At 45.8% G+C, this 26,029-nt stretch overlaps 1 protein-coding gene across 1 annotated transcript in view; it reads right to left on the bottom strand.

Annotated features, from left to right (window-relative positions):
- The window catches only part of Liph (lipase H), a 41,177-nt gene continuing 15,148 nt past the window's right edge, over positions 1 to 26,029 (bottom strand). The window contains exons 4-10 of the mRNA XM_048453829.3: positions 21,594 to 21,695; positions 19,165 to 19,254; positions 12,111 to 12,278; positions 10,292 to 10,387; positions 6,276 to 6,387; positions 2,519 to 2,692; positions 1 to 1,109 (exon numbers count right to left, since the gene is read on the bottom strand). Of these exons, the coding sequence (XP_048309786.3) occupies positions 1,031 to 1,109; positions 2,519 to 2,692; positions 6,276 to 6,387; positions 10,292 to 10,387; positions 12,111 to 12,278; positions 19,165 to 19,254; positions 21,594 to 21,695 (821 nt within the window). The 3' untranslated portion in view covers positions 1 to 1,030. The remainder of the gene's footprint in view (positions 1,110 to 2,518; positions 2,693 to 6,275; positions 6,388 to 10,291; positions 10,388 to 12,110; positions 12,279 to 19,164; positions 19,255 to 21,593; positions 21,696 to 26,029) is intronic.

Below are 26,029 nucleotides of genomic sequence, written 5' to 3'. Positions count from 1 at the left end.
TCGTGCACAACTTATTTTTATTTTACATCTCTGCATCTTAAAAATTTCCCTAGCATAATTATGGATTAACCAGCAGACAGGAAAGAAAACATTCCAAAGGGTTGCTTTAAATAATGTTGTCTGGGGCTGAGAACAGGGCTCACTGCACCTAGGGTGTTCAATCCCAGGGCAGAAAAACTATCCTGTAACGGCCATATCTGCAACCTCGGTGAAATCAAGTAAGTCCATTTCTCTCCAGCCTCTCGCTTTGCCTGGTCCATGCACGATGCTGCTCCTGTTTCTTCTCCTTCTCCCTTCCACTTAGTGTCTGGTCTCAGTTCAGACTGCGGGGCTCTAAGCCCAACCCACTGCCTCTGGCCATCAGCATCACTTCAGAGCAGGCTGGAAGCCAGAGCCTTCTTGCCATCCCAAAGCCAACAGTCCGGGAGCGAAGCAGGGGTTTAAAAGGAGAGGTTGCGTATCTATACATGAGATAGGCTAAGCCGTATCAAAATGAAAGCATATTCACATTATGGACTCAAGGGATTTCCCAAACCCTTCCTAGACTGGCCTTCCCAGTCCACAGTTCCCGTGAGGTAGTCCGAGTCATTCTCTTCTTCACGCCGGATGATGGAGGATTGGGCACAAGGAACATGGAAATCCAGTGAGGCCTCTGGCCTTCAGCACACTCCCAGGAAGCCTGATCCATGACCCTGAGGGTGTGATGTGACAGGCAGCAGGACTGACAGCCCAGAACAAACGAGGCCCCAGGATGGGGCCCAACAGAGCGCTCTGCTGTCGGGAGCCCAGCTATTTCTGTCTTGCCCTAGTTAGGGGCTCCCTTCCCAATGCTGTTTCATAATCACAGTTTGTTTGACATTTTGTGATGTGACATCCATGGGACACTGCCGAAAATAACCGTGGGTTGTTTTGTTTTTTTTTTCCCGTGCTTTTGGAATCTTCAGGACGAAGTAGGGTGAGGCAGCAAGAGCCTTAGTGGTAGAGATTCTGACGTCACCACTGCCCACGTGTCCTGCAGGAGTGACTCCTGCTACTTGGAGCACAGAATAGGTTGGAAGAACGTCTCAACATTTTCCAGAAGGACAAGATCATACCGACACAAGTGAGGCCTGGGGAAAGCAAAAAGCCCCGTTAGCGAATTGTCAGAAGCCTCCAGTCTAGGCAGAGAAGCCCCCTGACAGCGGGGGCTTCTGAGCAGTTGCTTCAAACCAACAGGCAAATGGCTAGGGAAGGCAGTCGTGCACAAGAAAGCAGTTGTGGAGTCTCGTTTACCTCTACTCCGCTTTTTCTTTTTAAGATTTATTTTATATCCCGGTGGTGGTGGTGGTGGTAGTGCACGCCTTTAATCCCAGCACTCAGGAGCTGGAGGCAGGAGGATCTCTGTGAGTTCAAGGCCAGCCTGGTCTACACAATGAGTTCCAGGACAGCCAGAGCTGTTACACAAGAAACCCTGCCTTGAAACGAAAAAGAACAACAAAAAAAGGATTTGATTTTATTTTATGTGTGTGAGTGTTAGGCTTTCGTGCATGTTGCGTGCATGCCGTGGACACGCTGTGTACCCGTGGAAGTCAGATGAGGGCATACTTTTCCTTTAACTACAGTTTCTACATGGCTGTAAAGTACCACACGGGTGCTAGGAATCCAACCCAGGTCCTCTATTCTATTCACAATTCTCCCACCTCTGCTTTGTAACTGCTGGGATTAGAAGCCACCACTCCCTGGTTCTTCCTTTTTTGGTTTTGAAACAGGGTCTGGACAAGTTCCCCAGTTTGTCTGGAACTCACGTAGCCTCCTCAGTCCTGAAACTTTTGATCCCCTTGACACACAGTCTCCAGATTAGCTAGGAATACGGACCTACATTACCAGGCCTGGGAAAAAAATTAATTAATCAATTAGTTAAAAGGCCCTGATGTAAGATACAGTGAATACCTTTTAAAGAATCTTTTATTGCTAAACATTTTCTTAGTACACTAAATTTTTGTTTGTTTGTTTTTTAAAACAGGATTTCTCTGTGTACCAGTCATGGCTGTTTCTAGAACTCACTTTGTAGACCACACTGGCCTTGAACTCACAGAGATTCGTCTCCCTCTGCCTACTGAGTGCTGGGATTAAAGGTGTGTGCCACCACTGCCTGGCACAGTACCCTAAAATTTTTGTTTGTTTGTTTTGGTTTTTCGAGTCAGGGTTTTGCTCTAGTTTGGGAGCCTGTCCTGGAACTAGCTCTTATAGACTAGGCTGGCCTCTAACTCACAAAGATCTGCCTGCCTCTGCCTCCTGAGTGCTGAAATTAAAGGCATATGTCACCACCGCCCAGCAAGTACCCTAAATTTTTAAGTAAAAGAAATTCATCATTTTGAAACCTAAGGCAGGAGAATTGCCACAGGTTTGAGGCCAGCCTGGGCTACATCGTAAGACCCTGTCTCATAAAGAATGGAAGGGAGGGATGGAGAGAGAAGGGGAGGAAGGCCTAGAGAAGGAAGCTCGGTAACAGGAACTGCCACATCTGCCCGCGACTCACCTGTCTGGATGCGCCAGCGACCTCAGCTTCACTCGCAGGACCCTGAGCTTGTACTTTGGGCCTACCACAGACCCTGTGGAGAACAGCAAGGACATTTCTGCCACTTTCTCCAGATCCTGATTAAATCTTGCAAGCAGACTGACTTGATGGTACTTCTGGAAGGTCGATGGTTCACTGGAAGGAAGAAAAGACGTTTCAAAATGAACGTAGATTGCTAACGAGAGAAAGCTGCTTCCGGCCTCCGCGTCTACCCAGCAGGTGACCCTTCGGTCCCTCTGCCTGCACAGGCTGACTTTTATGAGCGCAGGCCCCTGAGTTCACAGGACTGCCTAAATGAAGCTACTGACCTCCAAAGTGACACTAGGGAGGCGTGCTACTCTGCCTATTGTGATCAAGACGGTATCCGAATTTCCAGCACTTCCCCACAGCCACTTGTAGAGTCCCGGCTCTCCATGTGACAGAGCTTGTATGCGGCTGTGCGGAGATGAAACCCAGCTCAGACTTCTTCCAGCCCTGCCACACTCCATGAAGTCTTAGATGGGATTCCAGTGAGGCTAGGGTAACAAACACCTGTGTGACCCCCTAATCCCAATCTGAGACTTATGTGTGGAGCCAGCCCATCGCCCCCAAACCTGGGGGGCCTGTCAGTTATCTGTGGCTTGCTTTCCCACCTTCCCAGAGGATTAAGAACAGTGCTGAACCTCCCCTGAGAGAGATGTCTGAGGATCATCGGGGTTTCCAATTACAATGTATTGGATGTTACCAACAAAATTGGGATCATCTAAATTGAGTCCAGACATTAATTCTAACTCCATACTCGTTCGCCCCTTAAAAAAATGGAATGTAAAAGAAGCAATAAAGATGTTAAGGTTCCAATTTTCCCTCCCTTCCCCTCCCTCCTAGTATTGCAGATCAAACCCATTGAGCCATTCATGCAAGCTCTCTGCCACTGAGCCTCTCAAGTCTGCTTTTGACTTCTGTCTTTGAGATGGGATTTTAAGAAGGTGCCCAGCCTACCTTCAACTCGCTCCCTGGCTTAAGTGGTCCTTGAATTTGCAATCCTCTAGCCCAGATACTACAGGTCTTACCATGATGCCTGGCTAAGGTTGCCTTCTTGTGTTTGCCTTTTCTCTTTCTTAAAGTTTAGCTCTTAAGGGACAATCATTTCAGTTACATTTATAATTTATCTATCTATCCATCTATTCTTCCATCTATTTATTTATCTATCTATCCATCTACCCGTCTATCATCTATCAATCTATCATCTATCTATCCATCCATCTGTCATCTATCTATCTATCTGTCTGTCTATTTATCCAACCATCTATCTAGCCATCCATCTGTCATGTATCTATCTATCCATCTGTCTGTCTGTCTGTCTCACCCTCTTTATCTCTGTGTATGGTCCACACATCCATGACATAACACAGGTCAGAGGACAACTTGTGGGGGAAGTTGGATTTCTCTTTCCACCATGAAAGGTCGTCAGGCTTAGCAGCAGGTGACTTTGCCCACTGAGCCCACTCACGGGGCCAACGCCTTGATCTTAATTGAGATGTGAAGGCAAGAAGGTAAGACCAGTTTGGACTACTTAGTGAGCTCAAGATCAGCCTGGATTACATGAAGCCCTGTCTCAGAACAAACAAAAAAGATATTTCAAAATTCAAATTTAGTGATTCACACTTGATCAAGATTCACTTAGTAAAAATAAAAGTTCTCACATGCATGTAAGGAAAACATGAAAGCATTGCTGGCATGAACACACGGATCTGGTCAGAGTCCTGCCCTGCCTGCTTCCTGTGTGTGACCACACAGGGTCCTCCAGACCCCTTAGGTGCTGTGTATTCTGAAAGTCAGTATTCTAGGTCAGATCTGTTCAGGTTCCCTCACCTTAATCCACAGCCCATACACCTGAGGCTGGTCTTCCTCCTGAAGCCCTTCCTACTGTTGTCTTTCCAGGAAACACTAGCTCTCTGTGGACGTGGGGTTATCAGATCTGAAACAAGTCAGTGGGGAACCCTGAAAAACACAACCACTCACAAACTTCCAGTGCAAGGTGGGGGTGGGGTAGCTCCGTGGGAGGAGCAGACTCCTTCACAGAGGGACGCAGGTACTTGGTGGACAGGCCTGCCGCCCCCGCCACACTCACACTGACTAGGTGTGCAGCACTGACCCAACCACTCAGCTCCCTAGCCACAGTTTCTTCATACGTAGAGTACATGGTAGCCGCATCTCATAGGAGCTGGTCTAGAAATCCCGTAAGCTGTGTGTGCCACACCCTTCATTCAATAACCGAAAGCGACCATTGTAAATGCATGATCCATCTTTAAAGGCACTGCCCTAGTTTGCTGTAATAGAAATGACGGAAAACAGCTTGGGAAGGAGAGGGTGTGTTTAGCTTACACATCTGATCGCAGCCCATCACCAAGGGAACTCAAAGCAGGAACTCTGCCCAGCAGGAACAGAGGCAGAAAGAGGCCATGGAGGAACACTGCTCACTGGCTTGCTCTCCATGGCTTGCTCAGTCTGCTTTCTTTTACAACCCAGGACCACTAAATGTGGGTGGTTTTTTTTTTTTTCAAAAAAAAACAAGACATTTTAAAAACAGAATCTGGGAGGCTGGAGAGATGGCTCAACAGTTAAGAGCACTGGCTGCTCTTCCAGAGGTCCTGAGTTCAATTCCCAGCAACTACATGGAGGCTCACAACCATATGTAATGAGATTTAGTGCCCTCTTCTGGCATGCAGGCATATATACATAATAAATAAATCTTTAAAACAAAAGAGAAACAGAATCTGTCAAGAACTCCTTAGCATAAACTTACATGTTTATGTTGTATATTCCTCTATGTTTTTAAATTAAGATTATTTGTATTGACAAGTCATAATTATATGCATTTATGGCGTATGATTAAAGTTCTGAAATATATTTATATACATATATATGTATATATATATACAGACAGACAGACAGATACACAAACACACACTGTAAAATGTTTAAGTCTACACATTCCTTTTTGGAGGTGCTGTTGTCATGTGTATGGGGCGTTTGCCTGCATGCCTGTCTGTGTGCATGCCTGACACCTCTGGAAGACAGGAGAGGGCATGGACTGCTCTGGACCTGGAGATGTGGATGGTTATAAGCTGCTATATGGATGCTGGGAACTGGGCCTGGGTCCTCTGCAACAGCAGCCAGTGTTGTTAACTGGCATTGTTAACAAAGTTAAAATGTTTGAGCATTGTTCCAAAGCCCATTTTGGGTTTTGAGCCAGATCTTCCTGTTTGAGGCCAGCTGGTCTTACACTCCCTGTGTAGCCTAGGCTAGCCTCACGCTGGCCACAGTCCTGCTGACCTTGCCTCCCAAGTCACTGTGATTACAAGTGTGTTCCACCAATGCAGCTAAATCAGCACTCAGCCCAGAACTCTATGGCTTGAACTTTCACAGAAGGCATGGGTGTCTTTTAATTTTAAACATGTAATTGCTGAAAATAAAAAGAGAAGGAAGGAAAGCAAGACAGACAGGGAGGGCACGCAAAAGAGGAAGGAGGAGAGAGGGCGGGAAGAGGTAAAGAAAGGAGGGAGATAGGGAAGAAAGCCACTGTACCGATTGCACAGGAAGAAAGCTAAGGTGAGCAAGAGACAGGGCCAGCCCATGAGCAAGAGTCCCTGCTGCCTTCGGTAGCACGAAGGATGGTATAGGCTGCTAAGCGAGAAGAACGTCTCAACTGGTAACTCAAGCTTGGCGCTCAACTTACTGATCAATCTTGGATTCTGTGATATTTCCGTCTTCGCCTCTCAGTTTGATTGTAATGAACCCTCTTCTTACATTCTTGTTCCAAGATACAATGTCCACAAAATAATGATACACTGTGAAACAGGGAGAGAACCCCATAAGAAAGGTACCCCAATGCTCCCCAGTAGGGTCAGGTCTAAAAAACCAAGATATCTTTCTTCTTCCTCTATAGTTTCTCTGCAAAGACCCAGGAAGGAGTTTTCTTTGCTCTTTAAAGTCGTTTTTCGAGTCCAAGTCCCTCAAACTCACGGTGTAGGTGAGGACGACCTACAGGTGTGTGCCACCAGACCAAGCTGCACGCAGCAGACTTTTCTGCTTTTTCTTGCTCTTCTCTTTGGTACAGATGGCATGCGTGATAGCAGAGGTCAGTGCTCTCGAGGGATCGTGCAGGGACCCTGGATGCCTGCCTCATAGGCTGGCAGGCTTGTTCAACTTGTGACTCATCCAAAAAGTTCATGCTAGAGGATCCTATAATCCAGTTATCAAAGAAAACCCCACAAAATAATCTGATGGTGTTATAAGTGAAGTCCCTCTCATTTTGCATGGGGTTGCTCTGCAGACAGTGCTCGAATTACGGAGAATTTTAATGTTTTCCTGCCATTATTTCTCAGCAGGTCAGTACCACCCTGGGCTAGCTTTGCATGGTACTGTGTTGGGTTTTAGAAAATCACAGTCGGAGGTTGGCCAAGGCGGCTCACTGGAAAAGGTACTTGCTGCCAGTTCTGACAACCTGAATTTGATCAAGAATGGATTCCTGCAAGTTGTTCTCTAACCTCTACCCACATACCGTCTGGGACAGACACACACACACACACACACACACACACACACACACACACACATCAATTTAAAAAAAACAAAAACAAAACAAGGGCTGGAGTGATGGCTCAAAAGTTAAATGTACTGTCTGCTTTTCCAAAGGACAGGGTTCAATCCCTAGCACCCACATGATAATTCATAAATGTTTCTAACTCTAATTTCAGGGGATTTAGAACCCTCTTTTGGCATCTGTGGGCACTGGTCATATGGTACACAGACACACATGCAGGCAAAATACTCATCCACATAAAATAGATAAACAGAAAAAGTATTTTTTTTAAAAAAAAACAAACCATTAAAGGAATTCTGACTTGGGATAGGAACAGAATTCCCCACAATTTCTGAGACACCTGCTGCCACTTTTCTGCTTATTCACGCAGAGCAACATTCTCACTGATTATTATGAAATCAGAATGCGGACAAGCTCCATGAGACAACAGTGGTGGCCTATATGAAGCAGCGGTAGGTACTTAGTCAAGGGTTAGCTCCTTGTGGAAAACAAGCAGGCACGTCTAGCTCATCCGAATGCAACTTTGCTTTTGTCTTTAATAAACGATAATTTATATGTAATAATTATTTTAAAACAAACTTCTTTATGGTTTATTATCAGTAAATACTTCATTTCTGTGTCAGTTTTATACTTTTGGTTGTGAGCCTAGCTCTCAATGACTGAGCCACCTCTCTAGCCCTCTGGAGCAGTTTTATACACCTATATATCTGGGAATGTTTGAAACGTTCACAGGCCGACTCCCTGGGAGCCCACAGACCACTCCTGCTTGGGAGCAGGTAGGCTAATGGCAGATCTTCACCTCCCCCTCCATCCCTATGTGTCCAATCTCCAAGTCCCATCCCCAGCTCTGCTGCAGGACACCTGCTAAACAAGAAGTGAAAGGTCTGTTTGGTATAAACTTCAAGTCACTGACAAGAGAAGGTAAGGAAGATATCAGAAGATGGAGAGATCTCCCATGCTTGTGGGTCGCGAGGACATAGCAAAAATGATCATTCTACTGGAAATCATCTACGGATTCAACGGAATCCCCATCAAAAATCCAACCATTCTTTACAGATCTTGAAAGAACAATTCCCAGTTTTGTGTGGAAACACAAAAATTCAGGATAGGAGCTGGACGTGGTGGTGCACACCTTTAATCCCAGCACCTGGAAGGCAGAGCCAGGCAGATCACTGAGTTCAAGGCCAGCCTGGACCACATAGAGGGTTTTGGGATAGTCAGGGCTATACAGAAAAACCCTGTCATAAAAAAACAAACAAGCAGAAAACAGAATAACTAGAATCTGAATGATGAAGAATTGCTGGGGGTGTCACTGTCCCTGACTTCAAGTTGTATCACAAAGCTAACAAAAACAGCACGGTATTGGCACAAAAACAGACAGAATTATCAATGGAATTAAATTGAAGACCCAGACAAAATTTGCACACCAATGGACACATGATTTTTGATAAAGAGGCTAGAAATACACACTAGAAAAATAACAGCATCTTCAACCAATACGCTGGTCAAACTGGATAGTTTTATGTACAAGAACCCAAATAGATCCATACTTATCATCCTGTTCAAAACTCAACTCCGGATGGGTCAAAGGCCAACATAAAAACAGATACACTGAAACTGATAGAAGAGAAGAAGTGGGTATCCTTGAACACACTGACTCAAGAAAAGACTTTCTGAACAGAACACCGATCGGGCAGACACTAAGAACAATTAGCTAAGGAACCTCATGAAAGTGAAAAGCTTCTGTAAGACAAAGGACACCGACTTTTGGACAAAGTGGCAGACTACAGAATGGAAATAGACTTTTTTTTTTTACCAACTTCCTATCTGATAGAGGGCTAATATCCAAAATATATAAATAATTCAAGAAACTAGATATCAAGAAAAAATAACCTAATTAAAAATTGGGTACAGATCTAAACAGAGAATTCTCAATAGGAAAACCTCAAATGGCTAAAAAAAAAAAAAAACTCTCTTAAAAATGTTCAACATCCTTAGTCATCAGAGAAATACAAATGGAAACGACTCTGAGATTCCATCTCACACCAGTCAGAATGGCCAAGATCGACAAAACAAGTAACAGCTAATGCTGGAGAGGATGTGGAGTAAGAACACTCCTTTATTGTTGGTGGGAGTGCACAGTTATACAGGTGCTGCGGAACTCAGAGTGGAGCTTCCTAAGAAAGACGGGAACTGCTCTACCTCAAGATCCAGCTGGACCACTCCAGCATCCCAAAGATGCTTCATCCTGCCACAGAGACACTTGCTCAGCCATGTTCATTGCTGTTCTATTCATAACAACCAGAAATTGGAAACAACCTGAATGTCCTCAACAGAAGAATGGATAAAGAAAATGTGGTACGTTTTGCACAATGGAGTACTACGCAGCTGGTAAAACAAAATGGCATGGTGAAATTTGCAAGCAAATGGCTGGAGCTAGAAGAACCTCATCCCGAGTGAGATATTCCAGACCCAGAAAGACAAATGTGGAATGTATTCACTTATATGTGAGTAGTAGCTCTTATATCAGTGATAACCAAACTATAATCCATAGAACCACAGAAGACACGCATAGAGTAAGGGATTAGAGGGAACAGATCAGTCTCATTACAAAAAGCAAATACAATAGATAAATCTGGATGGGGAGGGCTGGTATGGGAGGATCAAGTGGGGAAGTGGAGTGGAGAGGGGCTTGTGGGAGGAATGCAAGGAAAGACAGCTAAAATAAATTAAAATATTATTTAAAATAAAAAGAAATGTTCACAGGCCAAGGATCTGTGAGAGGTAGGTTCAAGAAGCCCCAGTGTGAAACAGAACTCATTCAAGTATGGCATTCCTCTATCTGTTCCTGACCCCAACTTCATGTCTCTTTGACAGTGGCTGTCCCCAGGGTGCTGGTACTCAGAATCTCTTCAGTCCTAAGAACCTAGAAGATTGGCATGATTGGCTCCACTTACCAAACTGGCCCGAGACACTCACAGAGGAGGTCACACAACTGCTCCGGACAGAAGCTGTCCTGGTCTTGTGCCCTTTCAGCTCCAAACACCAAGCTCTATCTACCAGGAAGCATCCAGAAAGCTGAGACCCTGTCCTCCCCGCCCCAGGATGGCAGGGTCAGAGAGAACCACCAACACACATTCACCACTCACTGCAGAACGGTTTTTCCTCAGCCGTGTCGAAAAATGCCTTCACCATGGGAGGGTCTTTGTCCAGCAAGTGGTCTTTCCAACTGTCAGCATAGTAGCCTACGAAACAAATCAGAAACACCAGCGTGTGTTACATAAACATGAAAGTCCCAGAGGACGTGAGAACAGTTTACAGACCTCTCCCACTCCATCTTCGGCCTTTACTGTGAGGACAGGAGAGGCCACCGGAAACATCCTGTCAGGGCTCTTACATCTTGCCGGCTGTCCCTGTCTTAAGAGCTGAAGTGCAGAAGGACCCTACCATGACCGCTCCCCTTAGCTGGCCCTCGGTAGCTCAGCAGGGGGTGCGAGTGACTCACGCTAGACACACGGAGAGTTTTCAGCCATGCATTCGTCTTCAATGGTAAGCCAGATGAAGAGTCACACTTAAAACAGCATCCCTAATCACTCATGCAAAGCAATGGGGTCTCGTTTGCTTCATTCTGAAGATAGGACCCAGGGCCTCACACGCGCAAACTATTCACTCTTTACCACAAGCAATACACATAGTTCTCTCTGTGTCTCACTCTGTCTCTCACTCTCTGTCTCTCTGTTTCTCTCTGTCTCTCACTCTCTGTCTCTCTGTCTCTCTCTGTCTCTCTGTCTTTCTCTACACCTCCCCCCCCCCCCACACCGCCAGATGAATGTCTCCCTGCAGGTCAATGCATAGTGAAGCCTCTTGCTGTCTGTCAGGAAACACCCTCTTAGTCTTGAAGTCCTGACCACCTAGAATATTTCCTCTTACTCTGGCAAATGTCTCCGTGGTCTCTACAGTGTCTTTCCCCCACCAGATCCCTGCATGTGTACACAGGAGCCAGAGTGTAGAGAGAAAGCTTTTATAGACACAACCTGTTGAAAGGGATCACTCTGCAAGGCTCAGCCCTGGGATGGGTTCGTAGCTCAGCAAAGGCCTCCCCCAGCAGAGAGGTATGTGCACAGTGGGTGCTTTTGTCCAAGCAGGGGCAGGCTAGGCAAAGCCTGGGGAGGCCTGTAAACCTGCTAGAATCTTCTTCACCATGACAGAATAGTAAGTCTAGGAGGGCTGCAATAACCTCAATGTGGAATCCAATGTAGCTTGTTCTTAGAACACTGGGTATGTGCTAGCTTGTTTGTTTTGGCTGTGTGTGTGTGTGTGTGTGTGTGTGTGTGTGTGTGTGTGTGTATGTGGTGTGTGTGTGTGTGTGTGTGTGTGGTCTTAATGCTGTTTTTGAAAAAGAGGGTCTCTATGCAGCCCAGACTAGCCTGAAACTCTCAATCCTCCGTGCTGAGCTGTTATACCCTAACCTAACACTCTTTATTTTTTAAAAAAAAAAATATTTATTTATTACGTATTCAGTGAAAGAGGGCACCAGATCTCATTACAGATGGTTGTGAGCCACCATGAGGTTGCTGGGAATTGAACTCAGAACCTCTGAAAGAACTCTTAACCTCTGAACCATCTCTCCAGCCCCCTAACACTCTTTATAATTCAAGATTAGAGTAGTTCAGAGAACAAATTGCCCAGGAAAAGTTGGTTATAATGTTTAGCACAGTAGTACACACTTGTAATACTTGCCACTCTGGAGGCTGTGGCAAGAAGGTCTCAAGTTCAAGGCTAGCTCAGGATCCAGAATAAGCTCAAACCAGCCTAAGCTATACAACAAGGCCTTATCTCAAATAATCAATAAGGCTGACTATGAAACTTTAGAAATCCAAACTGAGATGAATTTTTAGAGAGTAAAATGACTCTACGGTCTGTACAAAACTGAACTGTCCGTGAGAGATGGGAACTTGTTGGACTTACCCAGGAGGGGACAGGGCACCGTATGTCCAATGCCACAGTTGACACACTTGCCATTCCTGTAATCCCGATAGGAGTCGCAGGGGTAGGCGCTGATGGAACAGTTATTTTGCAGGGATGCAATGTACAGGAACACGGACATCTGGTGGTCACACTTGAAGTAGTTCATGCCTTGATGATAAAGGAACCAAGAGCAGCTGCATGCAGCGTTTATTGGAAGCACATTTCTCATTCTACACAAACACCACCCACCACACCCGATCCAGCTCCTGAACGCCAGGTCCTGCGCGGAGAGCTTCCGTGTGCTCAGTTCACTTCATCCTTATGAGAGTCACAGATAGGGACTCACGGCGGCCAGTAGCAAGGTGGAGAGCAAAGGCAAACCTTGGGTCGGGGGTGGGGGTGGAAAGAATGCTCAGTGCTTAAGGGTGCTTGTTGCTTCTTCCAGACGACCCCAGTTCAATGTCAGCACCCATGTTGGCAGCTCACAACTGCCTGTAACTCCAGCTACAGGGGGATCCAGTGCCCTTTTCTGGCCTCCATAGGCAATCATGCTATTATGCAACACACACACACACACACACACACACACACACACACACACACACTTCCAGGTGGCGGAGGGAAGCAGCACTGACTGGTACTACGCTTGCTTAGTTTCTATGTACGAGGCTCTAAATCTGATCTCCAGCATCACTAAGGGGTAGGGAGCTAGAGAGATGGCTCAACACATGAATAAAGACCTGAGCTCGATCCCCAGCACCCATGTGAAACCCAAGCAGAGCAGCATGGGTCTGTAACCTTAGCACTGGATATGGGGAGACAAGTGACTTCCAGGGGTTTGCTGGCCAGCCAGCATAGCTTACAGAGGAAGTCCCATGTTTAGTGAGAGTCTCTGTCTCATCAAACAAGATGGAGAGCAGCCAATGAGAACACCCTCTGGCCTCTCCACCTACACACATGGGCACCCCCCCACGCATGCACGTACACCCAGTGTTGGAGCAACCGATTAGCTCATCATATTTATGCTTGATGAAATGCAGAGCCCAGGGCCACCCTCAAACACTGCTGACTCAGAGGAGGTACAGGAGTTGGGGTCACTCCTTGCCCCCAACACAGCTGTGAATCTGAAGAACCCCAAAGCCCTGGCCTACTTTTGTAGGTTCGCTTCATAGACTAAGCACTGCTATGTTTACTCAGGCTGCGTCCATGTGTCCTGGCAGTCCTGGTCAAACGGGTACCCGAAAGTCAGGATGTCAATCAAAATCATTAGCCACAGAGCAACTCGGGGCTGGCAAGGTGGCTGAACAGGCAAAGGCACTTGCCACCAAGCCCGATGACTTGAGTTCCAACCCTGGGATCCAGAGGGTAAAAGGAGAGAATTGAGAATTGAGTTCCGCAAACTATCTTCTAACATCTGGCACACATGCAACCACTCTCATACATAAAAAATGCAATAAAAAGGTAAATCAGTTAGTCATTAACCAATTTAATAGTTGGGAGAGGCAGGAGGATCAGGAGTTCAAGGTCATCCTCAGGCACATAGTTCAAGGCCAATCTAATCTGGGCTATAAGAGATTCTGGAGAAAGAGAGAGAGAGAGAGAGAGAGAGAGAGAGAGAGAGAGAGAGAGAGAGAGAGAGAGAATAGACTGTATTTCAAGAAAAGAAAGAAAGTGCCAGAAACTCAGAAAGAAAAATGTGGACAAAAGATGAAAGATTCACCAAAAAGATATCTAGGTGGCGGTGCACGCCTTTAATCCCAGCACTCAAGAGGCAGAGGCAGGTGGATCTCTCTGAGTTCGAGGCCAGCCTGGTCTACAGACTGAGTTCCAGGACAGCCAGAGCTACACACAGAAACCCTGTCTCACAAAAATAAATAAATAAATAAATAAATAAATAAATAAATAAACAAACAACAACAAAAAATAGGTGTCAGGCTGGCCATGGCTCCAACTACAAAGGTCCCTGATGGGGACAGAAGCAGTAGACCTTCCCAGAATCACCTTCTACCTCAATTTCCCCATTTTCGAGTTAGCGTCATTGGTGATATGTTCCTAGACTTTAAGCATTTGTCTTCTGCAGTGAAATGTCATTCCTGTTATAACTGCATGGTCCTGGGAAACGAGCCCTCAAGAGTAAGGGACTCGATGAGAAAATCCCCAACTAAAACTGGAAGAAACATCCAAACAGCAGATGTCCAAATCACAACCCAGAATCACAAGAAACAAGAGAAAAGAGGAACAACCTGACTCCTCCAGAAGACCATAACTTTTCAACTACTGAGTTCAAAGAAACTGAAATTGGTAAAATAATAGGTTAAGAAGGTCAGCAACACAGGAAAAGTCAGCCCTTGGAAGACCTAGCTCAGGAACCGGGCAAGGGTGCTGGCGCTCACTGCCCCTATTTAGCATAGTAACGGGAGTCATGGCTACAGCAATAAAAGAGAAAGAAATAAAAGGAATTCAAACATGAAAGAAAGGCATCAAAGCATATTCATCTGCACAATGCATGACCCTACACCGAAAAGATTTGACCCTCAAGGTCACACCAGGAAAACCGGGAGAGCTGACGCGCAGTCTCAGCAAAGCGTCAGGATCTGAAATCAGGCTACAGAGATCAGTTGTCGTTCTACGCCAACAGCAGACTTGGCGAGAAAGAAACACCACTCACAACAGTGCCCAGAAAAATGAAATACTTAAGAATAAATCAAATCCAGGGTGTAAAAGACCTCCACATTTAAAACTGAAGAAGATGCACAGCTCTCTTGTGTGCGTAGATGAGATCACTTAGTGGATAAGGGTACCTGTCACCAAGACCACTGGTCTGAATTAGAGCCTTGGGGCCCAGACAATGGAAGGAGAAAACCAGCTTCCTCAAGTGGTCTCTGGCTTCCACAGATCTACTACGGATGCATGCATCCACAAGTATGCACGTGCACTAAAAAGTAAATAAAGGCATTTTAAAAACATCTCTCTTTACAGGCTGCTGAGAGGCTCAGCAGTTAAGGGAAGTTGCTGGAGTTTGGTCGCCATGACCCACGTCAGGTAGCTCATAACCACCTGCACCTCCATCTCAAAGAGATCAGACGTTCTCTCCTGGTGTCTGGGAGCACGTGTGAGCACACATGCATGCAGGCACACACAAACAAAGTAAAAATAAAACAAGTATTTTAAATGTTGGATGTCTGTGTTATCTAAAGTGATCTCCAAATAAACTAAAATCACTACTTCATTTACTACAGAACTAGAAAAAAATGCTAAAATCCATATGGAAGAATAAAAGATCCCAAATAGTCTCAGCAGAAGGAACAATGCTAACGATATCCCGAACGATACATGGAGCCATAATAACAAAAAGAGCAAGTTACTGCCCAAACAGACATGTATACCGAGAGAATACAATAGACAGCCCACATACTTAGGTTTCAGCAAAGATGTCAAAAATAAACATAGGAGAAGAAAAAAAGAGAGTGCTTCTTCAAGAAATGGTGCTGGGGAAAATGGCATATCCTATCAGGATGAAGTACCTTTAACTCTGTAAAACACTAATTTGAAGCACACCAAAGCCATTTGCATCCTTGCGACTGCTAGAGGAAAGTGTGTGGAAATATTAGCACTGACACAGATGTCCTGGGAACGACTCCACCAACACAAGAAATAACCACAAGAATTAACAAATGAAATTAATAAGACTCCGCAAACCAAGGTCACGATTACCAGATTGAAGACAACCTACAGAGTGGGACAAGACCTTTGCCAACTGCGTTCTAGACGGGACATTAGTATCTAGACTATATATAGAACTGTAGAAATGAAATACCCCTAAATTTGTCCAACCTGGCATGGGCTTCTGAAATGAACTGAGAGTTCTCAACAGAATAGAATGCATATAATACACGAAAGAAATACGACCTATTAAGTCAACCCAGATGAAGTAATTCAGACAGACACATAACAACCAACAAGATAGACACAGTAATGAAGAATCTCTCAGGCTAGTTGTATTCAAAACAGAATTATACCAGACCTCCAGAGAAGAAGACCAATGCTCCTCCAATTATTCCATAAACTAGAAAGAGAAAGAATGCTTCCAAACTCTTCTTATGCAACAGGCTGAATGGCTCAGAGACCTAGGACAGAACCAAACACAACTGGAGGGAAAATGGCAATGTAATGATACCTAATGATATTCTCTATATCATTATATACCCATAGATTGTTGACTGCCCAGTTGTCATCAGAGAGCCTTCATCCAGTAACTGATGGAAACAGATGTAGAGACTCACAGCCAAATATTAGGTCAGGTCACACACATGCTGAATCTTTCCCGGTAAGCCACAACCTCGTGGTGACATACAGATTATTAGAAATGGGTTGAATCAAGATGTGAGAGTTAGCCAATAAGAGGTTAGAAATAATGGGCCAGGCAGTAATTTAATTAATACAGTTTCTGTGTAATTAACAGAAAGCTAGCCAGGCGGCAAGACAGGGCCCGCGGCCTTTACCTACCACGGCCTTCTACATATATGTGACAGTTGTGTAGCTTGGTCTATTTGTGGGAATCCTAACAGTGGGAGCAAGGGCTGTCCCTAACACTTTGGCTGGCTTTGGGGAACCTACTCCTCATACTGGGTTGCCTTGCCCGGCCTTAATACAAGGGGAGGTGCTTAGTCTTAAAGCAACTTCATATGCCATGCTTTGCTGATACCCATGGGAGGCCCTCCTCTTTCTGAACAGAAACAGAGGAGTGGATGGGGCAGGTAAGGAACGGGAGAAGAGGAGGGAGGGGAAACTTCAGTTGGAATGTGAAATAAATTTAATTAAAATAAAAGCAAAACAAGATAATCAGCTCCTACATCCTATCTTTTAACAAGCTAGACGGCTCCTGAGAAATGATATCTGACGAGGATCTCTGGCCTGCAAATTCACACACCCAGAAAGTGAAAAACGAAGAAGAAAAACCATCAGGAAAATAGGGCACTGGGGAATGACTCCATGGAGGGCACCCAGGTAGGGGGGCAGCTTTGAAAGAGAGGGCTGGGGAGGCCAGCAGAGAGGGTGAAAGGAAATATTGATCCTGTGGACAAGGTGGGGGTAAACAAGATGGCTCCCTAATGGTGCGGTGGTTTGAATGAGAACGGCCTTATAAGCTCATCTGTTTGAAGGCTTAGTCACCAGGGAGTGGCACTATTTGAGAGCATGAAGGCCTAAGAGGTGTGGCCTCTCTGAATCCTAGAAGGAAACTCGTGTCTAAGCATGTTCTCAACATTGCCATCTCCCACTAGCAGAACCGTTCTCAAGTTTCATGCTCACTCTAAAAACAAGTGAGTTGTCGCCAGTACAACCCAGGATCACACATTTTTGAGAGTCCAGGGGGGCGGATCAAAAAGCCGACTCCTAATCCCGATATGAGTTTGGCTGTTGTCTCATTCACCCACTCGACAAATATTCGGATCATGTGTTCTCTGACTCTGTGGTAGGGGCTGAGGATGTGCCAGGTATCAGAACACTGGGGGTGGGCATTGAAGTTCCAAAAGCCCGCACCAAGCCCAGAGTCTCTCTCTCTCTCTCTCTCTCTCTCTCTCTCTCTCTCTCTCTCTCTCTCTCTCTCTCTCTGTCTCTGTCTCTCTCTGCCTATGGCTCAGGTTATAGCTCTCAGCTCCTTCTCCAGTGCCACGCATAGCTGCTGCCATGCTCCCTGTCATGAAGATAATGAACCACGCCTCTGAAACTGTAAGCCAGCCCCCAGTGACATGCTTCCTTTTAAAAGACGGAGGCAGGACTCTTTCTCAGTGGGTGTCATGAGGTGTTATGATGCAGCTGGAGGCTGGTGACGCAAAGAGGGGTAATAGAAGACCTGGAGGTGCTGGGGAGCTGCTGGTGTGATTCCAAAAAGAACTGAGCCCCAAGATGGGTAATAAATATGGTTAGGTCTAAATAGGAAGCAGCAAACCAAAGGAAAAGACGCTGTGGTTGTGAGTGACGGCTTGGGGGCGGGGCACCGAGTGCTGCAAGGACACCAATGTTTCTGTTTTCAATGCTCAGTTCAACCCCCACGGTAGGCAGCAAAGGACAAACTGGGACCGAGAGGAAGAAGCATAAGGCACCTGAGTCAAACTGGACTGAGCTTTCTGTTTCCCTGCTCTTTAGGACTTCCTCTAGCAGAGCCCGTGGTGTCAGTCACGATGCAGGGGATCCATGTGGTCACTCTGTCGCGCAGGACAGGATTTGGGGACTCAGTCATGTGGTTGAGCCCACTTACATCACCTCAACTGAATTATTTTCAAACACTTTGCTATTCCAGTGTGGCCCTATACCAATGCCTTTCTGTTCAGAACATCTTTAGCTCTTTCCAAACGCGCGAGTGTAGCATGTGAGCATATCTGCACATGGCGGTGGGCATATACCAATGTGTGCAGGCTCCTGGTGGCCAGAGGAGGGCAGCAGGGATCCTGTTCTAGCTTTCTTCACCCATTCCTTTGAGAAGACAGGATCTCTCGCTGAATGCGGCCCTAGGCTGGCATCCGGAAAGTCTCAGTGGTCCTCCTGCCTCTGCCTCGCACAGCTTTTCAGGTGGGTGTTGGCATCCGAGCTCAGGCCCTTGTATGTGGGCAGAAAGCACGCTTGCCCTCTGAGCCAGCTCTCAAGCCCCCTGAGCATCCTTTTCAAAATGATTTTCCTTTCTCTAGCAGCATTGAGGAATAAGTGAGAGCACTTAGGGAGGACCGAATTCCAACTCTGCCCCTCCTCTCACCTCTAGGCTGCCCTCCATCTTCCTGATTTGTGCTTTGTGATACATATTTCTGCCACTCTATTCCTTCAGGCAGTTTGTTTTCTATTTACAATGCCCATGGATATCAGGTAATTTATTGGGTTGGTTGTTGTTGTTGTTGTTATTTTGAGACAGGGCCTCATGACTGTGCTTGAACACTCCTGATCCTCCTGCCTCCACCTCGTGCTGATGTTAAAGGTAGGTATCATCATGCCTGTTAGCATCAGATATTTTAATACGCCTTTCCAAACTACTGCCTTGCAAAGGATAACACATGACACTCACCTCCAAATATTGTCTTTGGGCAACCTGGTTGATCCAGTCCTCCATTCGGGTAGAAGTCTATGTTTCCTAGTGGTTCCTTGTAACCCAGAGCTGAAAGAGAACACAGAAGGGCTGCATGGGGACCTTGCACATCCTGACGTTCTGCAGGGTGAGGCAGGGACTGTGTTGTGGTGGTTGCTATCATGGCCCTTATACCTGTTTAAAGGTCTTGACCAAAGCTGTCAGCCGGTGTGTTAGAAAGCAGCAAGCAAATTGCATCAGCATGTAGGCCAGTGCTGGCTGAGCACAAAAGTGGTGAATGGAGTGGAATCCCACTGTTTCTAAAGACAGGGCTGACCAGATGACCTGTTTCTTCTTTACCTTTAGTCAGAGCAATCTAAATGCCAGGAGATTCCCGAACTTCAGTGTGCATTGCATAAATCTTCACAAAACAAAACATGAAACAGTTTTTACTTAGTATATTAAAATCTTAAAATTTTTTGGACCTGATCTAGAGAGATGGCTCAGTGGTTAAGAGTGGCTGCCACTCCAGAGGTGCTGGGCTGGGTTCTTAACACCCACATGGTGGCTCACAGCCACCTCCAATGGTTGTAACTGTAACTTCAGTCTCAGGAGATCCACTACCTTCTTCTGGCCTCTTTGTGAACCAGGCACACACATAGTGCACAGACATACATGCAGTCAAAACACCCATATGCATAGAAATAAAAGAATAAAAAATAAAAGCTTTGGGCCTAAGTCAGGTGTGGTAGCTCACACTTACAATACCAGCACTTAGGAGGCTTAGGCAGGGGCATTGCTATGAGCTTGAAACCAGCTTGGGCTAGAGAGTGTGACCCTGCTTCAAACAAACCGACTGGAATCTAGGACAATAAAAAAGATGGGAAACACTTTTTAAAATGGGTACTTAGAAATGTAATAACTTTATTTTCTCTAATCATATGAACCCCAAAGTAATTGGAAAATGTTTTATTAAAAGGTTAACACAGAACCAGGTGTGAGGGCTCACACTTACAATCCAGCAAGCAGGAGGCTGAAACAAAAAGGTTGACATCTGGGTTGGCTCAACATCACTAGGAAGAGCAAAACTTAGGGTTTGCCTCACTGAAAAACAAAACTCACTTCTCGAGAATAAAAAGCAAGCTGCAGAGTGGTGGCTTATGCCTTTAATCCCAGCACGCGGGAAGCAGAAACAGGAGGGTCTTTGTGAGTTCGAGGCCAACCTGGTCTAAGACAGTCAGAGCTACACAGAAACCCTGTCTCAAAAAAGAAAGAAAGAAAGAAAGAAAGAAAGAAAGAAAGAAAGAAAGAAAGAAAGAAAGAAAGAAAGAAAGAAAGAAAGGAAAGAAAGAAAAAGGAAAGAAAGAAAAAGGAAAGAAAGACTAAAACGCAAATTGTTTTCTTCTGTCCATCTTAAAACAGCGCTGAAAGGCTCCACCTAAGCAAGGACTACTTTGCCAATGCCACGATGATATTGGAGCTGTCCACAAGAAGATGTTTTCTCCAAGATAAAAATCACTGATTGTCACACAAAATGCCCACGGTCCAGAGTTGGGGTAATTTTAAAAAGCAAAAACTTTGTCCTGTAGTGTCTGTGTGCATTTGCTGCATATGTGCCAGTGTGAATCTGGAGGCTGGAGGACCACCTTTGGGAATGAGGTCTCTCCCTGGCACCGGATGGGTTCCAGTGATCACACTCAGGTGGTCAGGCTATGGCAGCAAACACCCTTAGCGACTGAGCATCTCTCAGCCCCTTTGCTGGTTTGTTGGCCTTTGTTCCTGGTGCTAGAGCACACACACAAACACTACCACTGAGCTACATGCCCCGTCCTGGGGTCACGGTTCTTTAGCTAGTTGTATCACAAAGAGGACGTACAATTAAATGAGCACTCTGTTTTGTTCCATCCCTCCTCCCCAAGCTCCCAGTTGGCTCCTCCCGGAAACATTTGGATATAGCAGATATCTACCCCTTTTTACTTTTTAGCCACAGTTTTGCTATGTAGCTTTGGCACCCCAAACCACACCAGCATGTACCAAATAGCAGATAAGAAACCGGCACTTGAGAGACAGAAATGACCTGGCAGATCTACAAAGAGTGAGGGATGGGATCAGAGATGCTTTTGGTGGGGAGACACTACACTCTCAACACAGGAAAATAAGAGAAAAGAGTCAGGCACCCTGAAAACTGTTCATCTGAGGCCAGCTGTCTATTATAGACAAGCCAGCCCGTGCTTGGTTGAATTTGATGATCACTTGGAAAACACAAGGTGAGAGAAAGAGAAATCATATCTGCTCCATCATCAGGTCCTGGGCCTAGGTCCCTCTCGGTGCTGTTGGACACTACCCACATGGGGGGAAAAGATAGCATCAGGGGATCCGCGGGGGAGACTGTGCGTCTGGGGGATCACTGATTCTCAAAGGAGCGTTACCGTCAGTGTCAGAGTGGATGACGTCCACGAACCGTGCATCGCTGGGATCTAATCTGTCCTCAGGAGGTTTCCCGTTGTACAAAGGGCCTGCGGGGTCAAGACCTAAGGGAAAAAGCAGAGAAGCTTGGCAGCCCCCACGCCATGAATCACTGAAGCGGTCTTTGATCCATCCTGGAGAGGATGGCTCAGGGCTGCAGGGCGTGCCTGGGTAAGTAATTGTTAGCATCCCGTCCCTCAGTGAGGACTCTGGTCCAGAGGGCTTTCTCCCACAGTGTGGAAGGTTACCCTGGCAGTGGCTCTGAGAACAGCAGTCAGGGTGCATGGGGAGGCCCAGTGGGGAAGAGCCCCTCCCCAGCGGAAGAAGAGCCCCACAAGTGAGGTCAGAAGGGTAGAAAAGCTCTACCAGTAAAAACCGAACCTAGAGGAAAAGGTAGCTCTGGGATTTAAACCCTTGTGCGTGAAGCTATGCCCATCTACATCCCCAGTCCTTGATTTTAAGACAAAGTTCCATAGTATAGACCAGACCGTCTTGAATTAGCTATGCAGCTGACCTCCAACTGGATTATTCATCTGCCCCAGTTTCCTGTGTGCTATTAAATTAAAGGCATCGATTAAATCAAATTAAGGCATTAAATTAAATTAAAGGCACACATAACCTCTCTGATCTTCCCCAATTTAAGGATTTTAGAAATTTCAGCTCTACCTTCATTCATTTACTGACTCATTTGAACCACATCACAGAACCAGGAGGCAGCAGTTGACCAGCACGATTCCATTCTACGGTTCCCGAGACCCAGAGAACTCAAGCATCCCGGCCAGACACTGGCTCTGAAGTACAGGCCCCTCCCTCTGCTGTGCCCAGGGTCTCTCAGCACCTAGCAAAGCCAATGCAGCAGGAAGCTGTGAAACTCCCCCGAGAGCTGGGTTCGGAAGAGCCTGTCACCCTACAGACTGGGCCGACCAAATGCATCCCATAATGCCTGATCTGATTTCTTAGTCTTGGTCAGTGTTAACTAGATTTCGTTACCACAGCAATGAAGCACCTGGGAAATCAAGGAGCCACACTTGGGATTCTAGGCCCACACAGTGAGAACTTACATGCAGCGGAGTATGAAAAAGGCCCCACTTACTAGACCCATGGGCAAAGAGCGTTTTCAAGGCATCTTCCTTGGGAGTTTAACCTATTTATGTTTAAATTCACTTTATTCTGGTTCTGGGTGCTGGAGAATGAAGCCAGGACCTCATGTGTGCTAAGCACGTGTGCAGCCACACAGCTGGTCCCCGTGGGTGTCCGTTCAAGGACACCTCCCCTTCTTGTGTTCCACAACACAATCTACGAGGCAGGATCCTTGCTTCTGTAAGCTGTTTTCTTCTCTCCCAATGTCCTTGGGATCCCTAGAAACGTTTCTTCATCCACCTCCCTCCTCTCCTTACTACTCCACCCCCAGCCTCCTCCTCTCCAACTGAAACTGGTGTGGGAGGGTGTGAGGTAACACCCAGTCACTCAAGGCCGACAGGGCCTCAGCACAGTTTCTTCACACAGGGTCTTCACACAGCTGGAAAACACTCCACAGCCGTGGAAAGAGTTTACCCAGAACCCTCCCACACCCCCATCGGTCAATACCAACCACTTCCTGCCCCCAAAATAGAGCGAGTACCCTGCTTGGAACCTCCTGTAGATTTGGATAAAACATTTAGCTTGGTGTATTGAGAGGAGTGGGTGTGCTAGCCACACCCCAGGACTTATAAAATGGAGGTAAAATCATGGTCCAGAACCTGAACCCATATCTGTAATTAAAGGTTTTTAGCAGTCACGTAAAATGTGTGTGTTGCATGTATGAGTCTGTATATATAGATATAGATATATATGTGTGTGTGTGTGTATATATATATATATATATATATTAGCAAGTGTGTGTGCGCCTATGTGTCTGTATGTCTGTCTGTGTATCTATGTCTGTGTCTGTTGTGTCTGTATGTGTATGGAGTCCAGAGGTTGTCATTGGTTGTCTTCCTCCATCCCCCCTCCATCTTATATATTAAAGTAGTGTCTCTTGCTTGAGCCCAGTCTAGTCCAGCTTGCTAACTTCTCCAGGGATCCTTCCTCTGTCATCCCAATGCTAGTATTATAGGTGAACCACCACCCCCGGCGTTAATGTCTTGGCAAGTGTTTTTATCTGCTGAGCCATCTCCCAGACTAAAATACTTGGAAAACAAATGGGGATTTGATTTTAAAAATATGAAGGGGGCTGGAGAGATGGCTCAGCGATTAAGAATGCTGGCTGCTCTTCCAGAGGACACAGGTTCAATTTCTATCAACTGCAAGGTGGCTCACAACCATCTATAAAAGGATCTGATGCCGTCTTCTGGCACTCTGGCACGAAGGACACTCATGTGTTCGTGTGTGTGTGTGTGTGTGTGTGTGTGTGTGTGTGAGAGAGAGAGAGAGAGAGAGAGAGAGAGAGAGAGAAAGAGAAAGAGAGAGAGAAAGAGACAGACAGAGAGACAGAGAAACAGAGAGAAGGAGGAGGAGGAGAATATGAGAACTATAGGACTGGAAAGATGCCTCAGCAGAATGTTGCTTTTCTAGAGGGCCCAGGTTCAGTTCCCAGCACACAACCAAGAGGTCTGGCCCTCTTCTGGCCACTGCAGGACCTGCAGACATGGTACTGGCATGTACACACACACACACAAAATTTAAAACTAATCTTTTTTTTTTTTTGCAAAAGAACATAAGGCTTGGGATATAGCTCAGATCCTAAAGTGCTTACCTTACATGGGCTCAATGCCCAGCATACAACATATTAAATTAAAAATTTAAATTTCAGCTGGATGTGGTGGTGTATGCCTTTAATCCCAAACTTGTGAGGAAGAGGCAGGTGTATCTAAATTCGAGGCTAGCTTGGTCTACAGAGTGGATTCCAAGATAGCAGGGCTACACAGAGAAACTCTGTCTTGTAAAACCAAAAGAGAATAAAACTTTAAACTTTAAACCAGGCGTGGGAAAACTTAAGAGGCTTAGACAGGATTATTTCAGATTCAAGGTCAGCTTGGGGGGCTAGTGAGTTCAAAACTAGTCTGGATTCTGTAGGGCCCAGGGCAACCTGGCCGCACATAATGGGGTCCAGGCCACACAGCTAGCTGCCATGGGAGGCAGCACCGGGTTCCAGGAGAAGTCATAAGCTGACACCACCCAGGGAGGGGCATCTAAAGGGAAGTACCTGACAATTCAACCATTAGATAAGATTAGATAAGACCACAAGATGTCCCTGAGCCCAAGACTCGCCTATTCTCCTTTTGCCCAGACCCCTAGACAAATGTCAGCCATTCAATGTCCTGAACCCTGGAAATCCCCTCACCCCAACCTCTACTATGGTAAAAAAAAAAAAAAAACCCTACTCTGACTGTGCTTGGGGATCTCTGCTCTCAGCCAGAACAGATGGGGAGTCCACACTTAAGCTTGAAGAAAAGCTCTTGGCTTTTATACACAGTATTCGGTCTCCTAGTTGGTTTTTGGGGGACTCCACGATCTGGGCATAACAGGTACAGAGGCACATCCTCTCTCAAAAAGACAAAAATGGGTCATTGGTGGCTCAGTGTGTAAAGGCTCATGCCACCAAGCCTGAGTTCAACCCCAGGACCTATGCAATGTGGAGACCTGACTTTGTGAACTGTTCTCCGGCTTTTACAAGTGTGCTGCGCCACACATATGCACCCACACACGAAATATATAGAAAATAAAACAAAACTATTTTATGTTTACAATTAAAACCGGTTAATATCTTAATTAAATATTAAACATAATATTAAATATTAAATCATTTTAACTATAAAAGAGAAAATATTATTTTAAAATTTAAAATAATAGGCAACAAAACCAGCCAGGTGTAGTAGATGGATCACACTTGTAACCCCAGTACTTAGGAGACTGAGGCAGGAGAACTGCCGTGGACTTAAGGCCAGTCTGAGCCTAGTGTGACTTTCTAGACCTGGGTTGCAGAGAGATACCCTGTCTCCGTGGAACAAAAACAAACAAACAAAAAAAATCAAAACAAAAAGAACCCAGTGTATCTAAAAACTGGCATGCCAACGTAACCAATATTAAATGTGAGATTTGCTCTCTTTTTTATTTTTGTTTTTTTTTTTTTTCTGAACAATAGTCTTCAAAAGCCAGTGCATGTTCCGCACCTACAGCCCATCTCAGTTTGCACTGGCTGCATTTCCAGTGTCCAGTGGCCACGTGCAGCTAATGGCGAATGTGTTGTTTTCCCAAGGGTGGTGGTCAAACCACCTGCATCTGCAGGCTGGAAATACAGACTCCTGATCTTGGGACCATCTCATGACAGAGCCTGAGCCTGGCATTCCTAAGACTCAGGATTCATCCCAGCATCAAATGTATGAATGAATGAACGTATGAATGAGTGAATGAATGAATG

This window comes from Myodes glareolus, chromosome 2 (genome assembly GCF_982192425.1).
Source record: "Myodes glareolus chromosome 2, mMyoGla1.1, whole genome shotgun sequence".
Classification (NCBI taxonomy): domain Eukaryota; kingdom Metazoa; phylum Chordata; class Mammalia; order Rodentia; family Cricetidae; genus Myodes; species Myodes glareolus.
The sequence above is the reverse complement of the archived record's forward strand: the minus strand, read 5'-3'. Positions and strand labels throughout refer to the sequence as shown.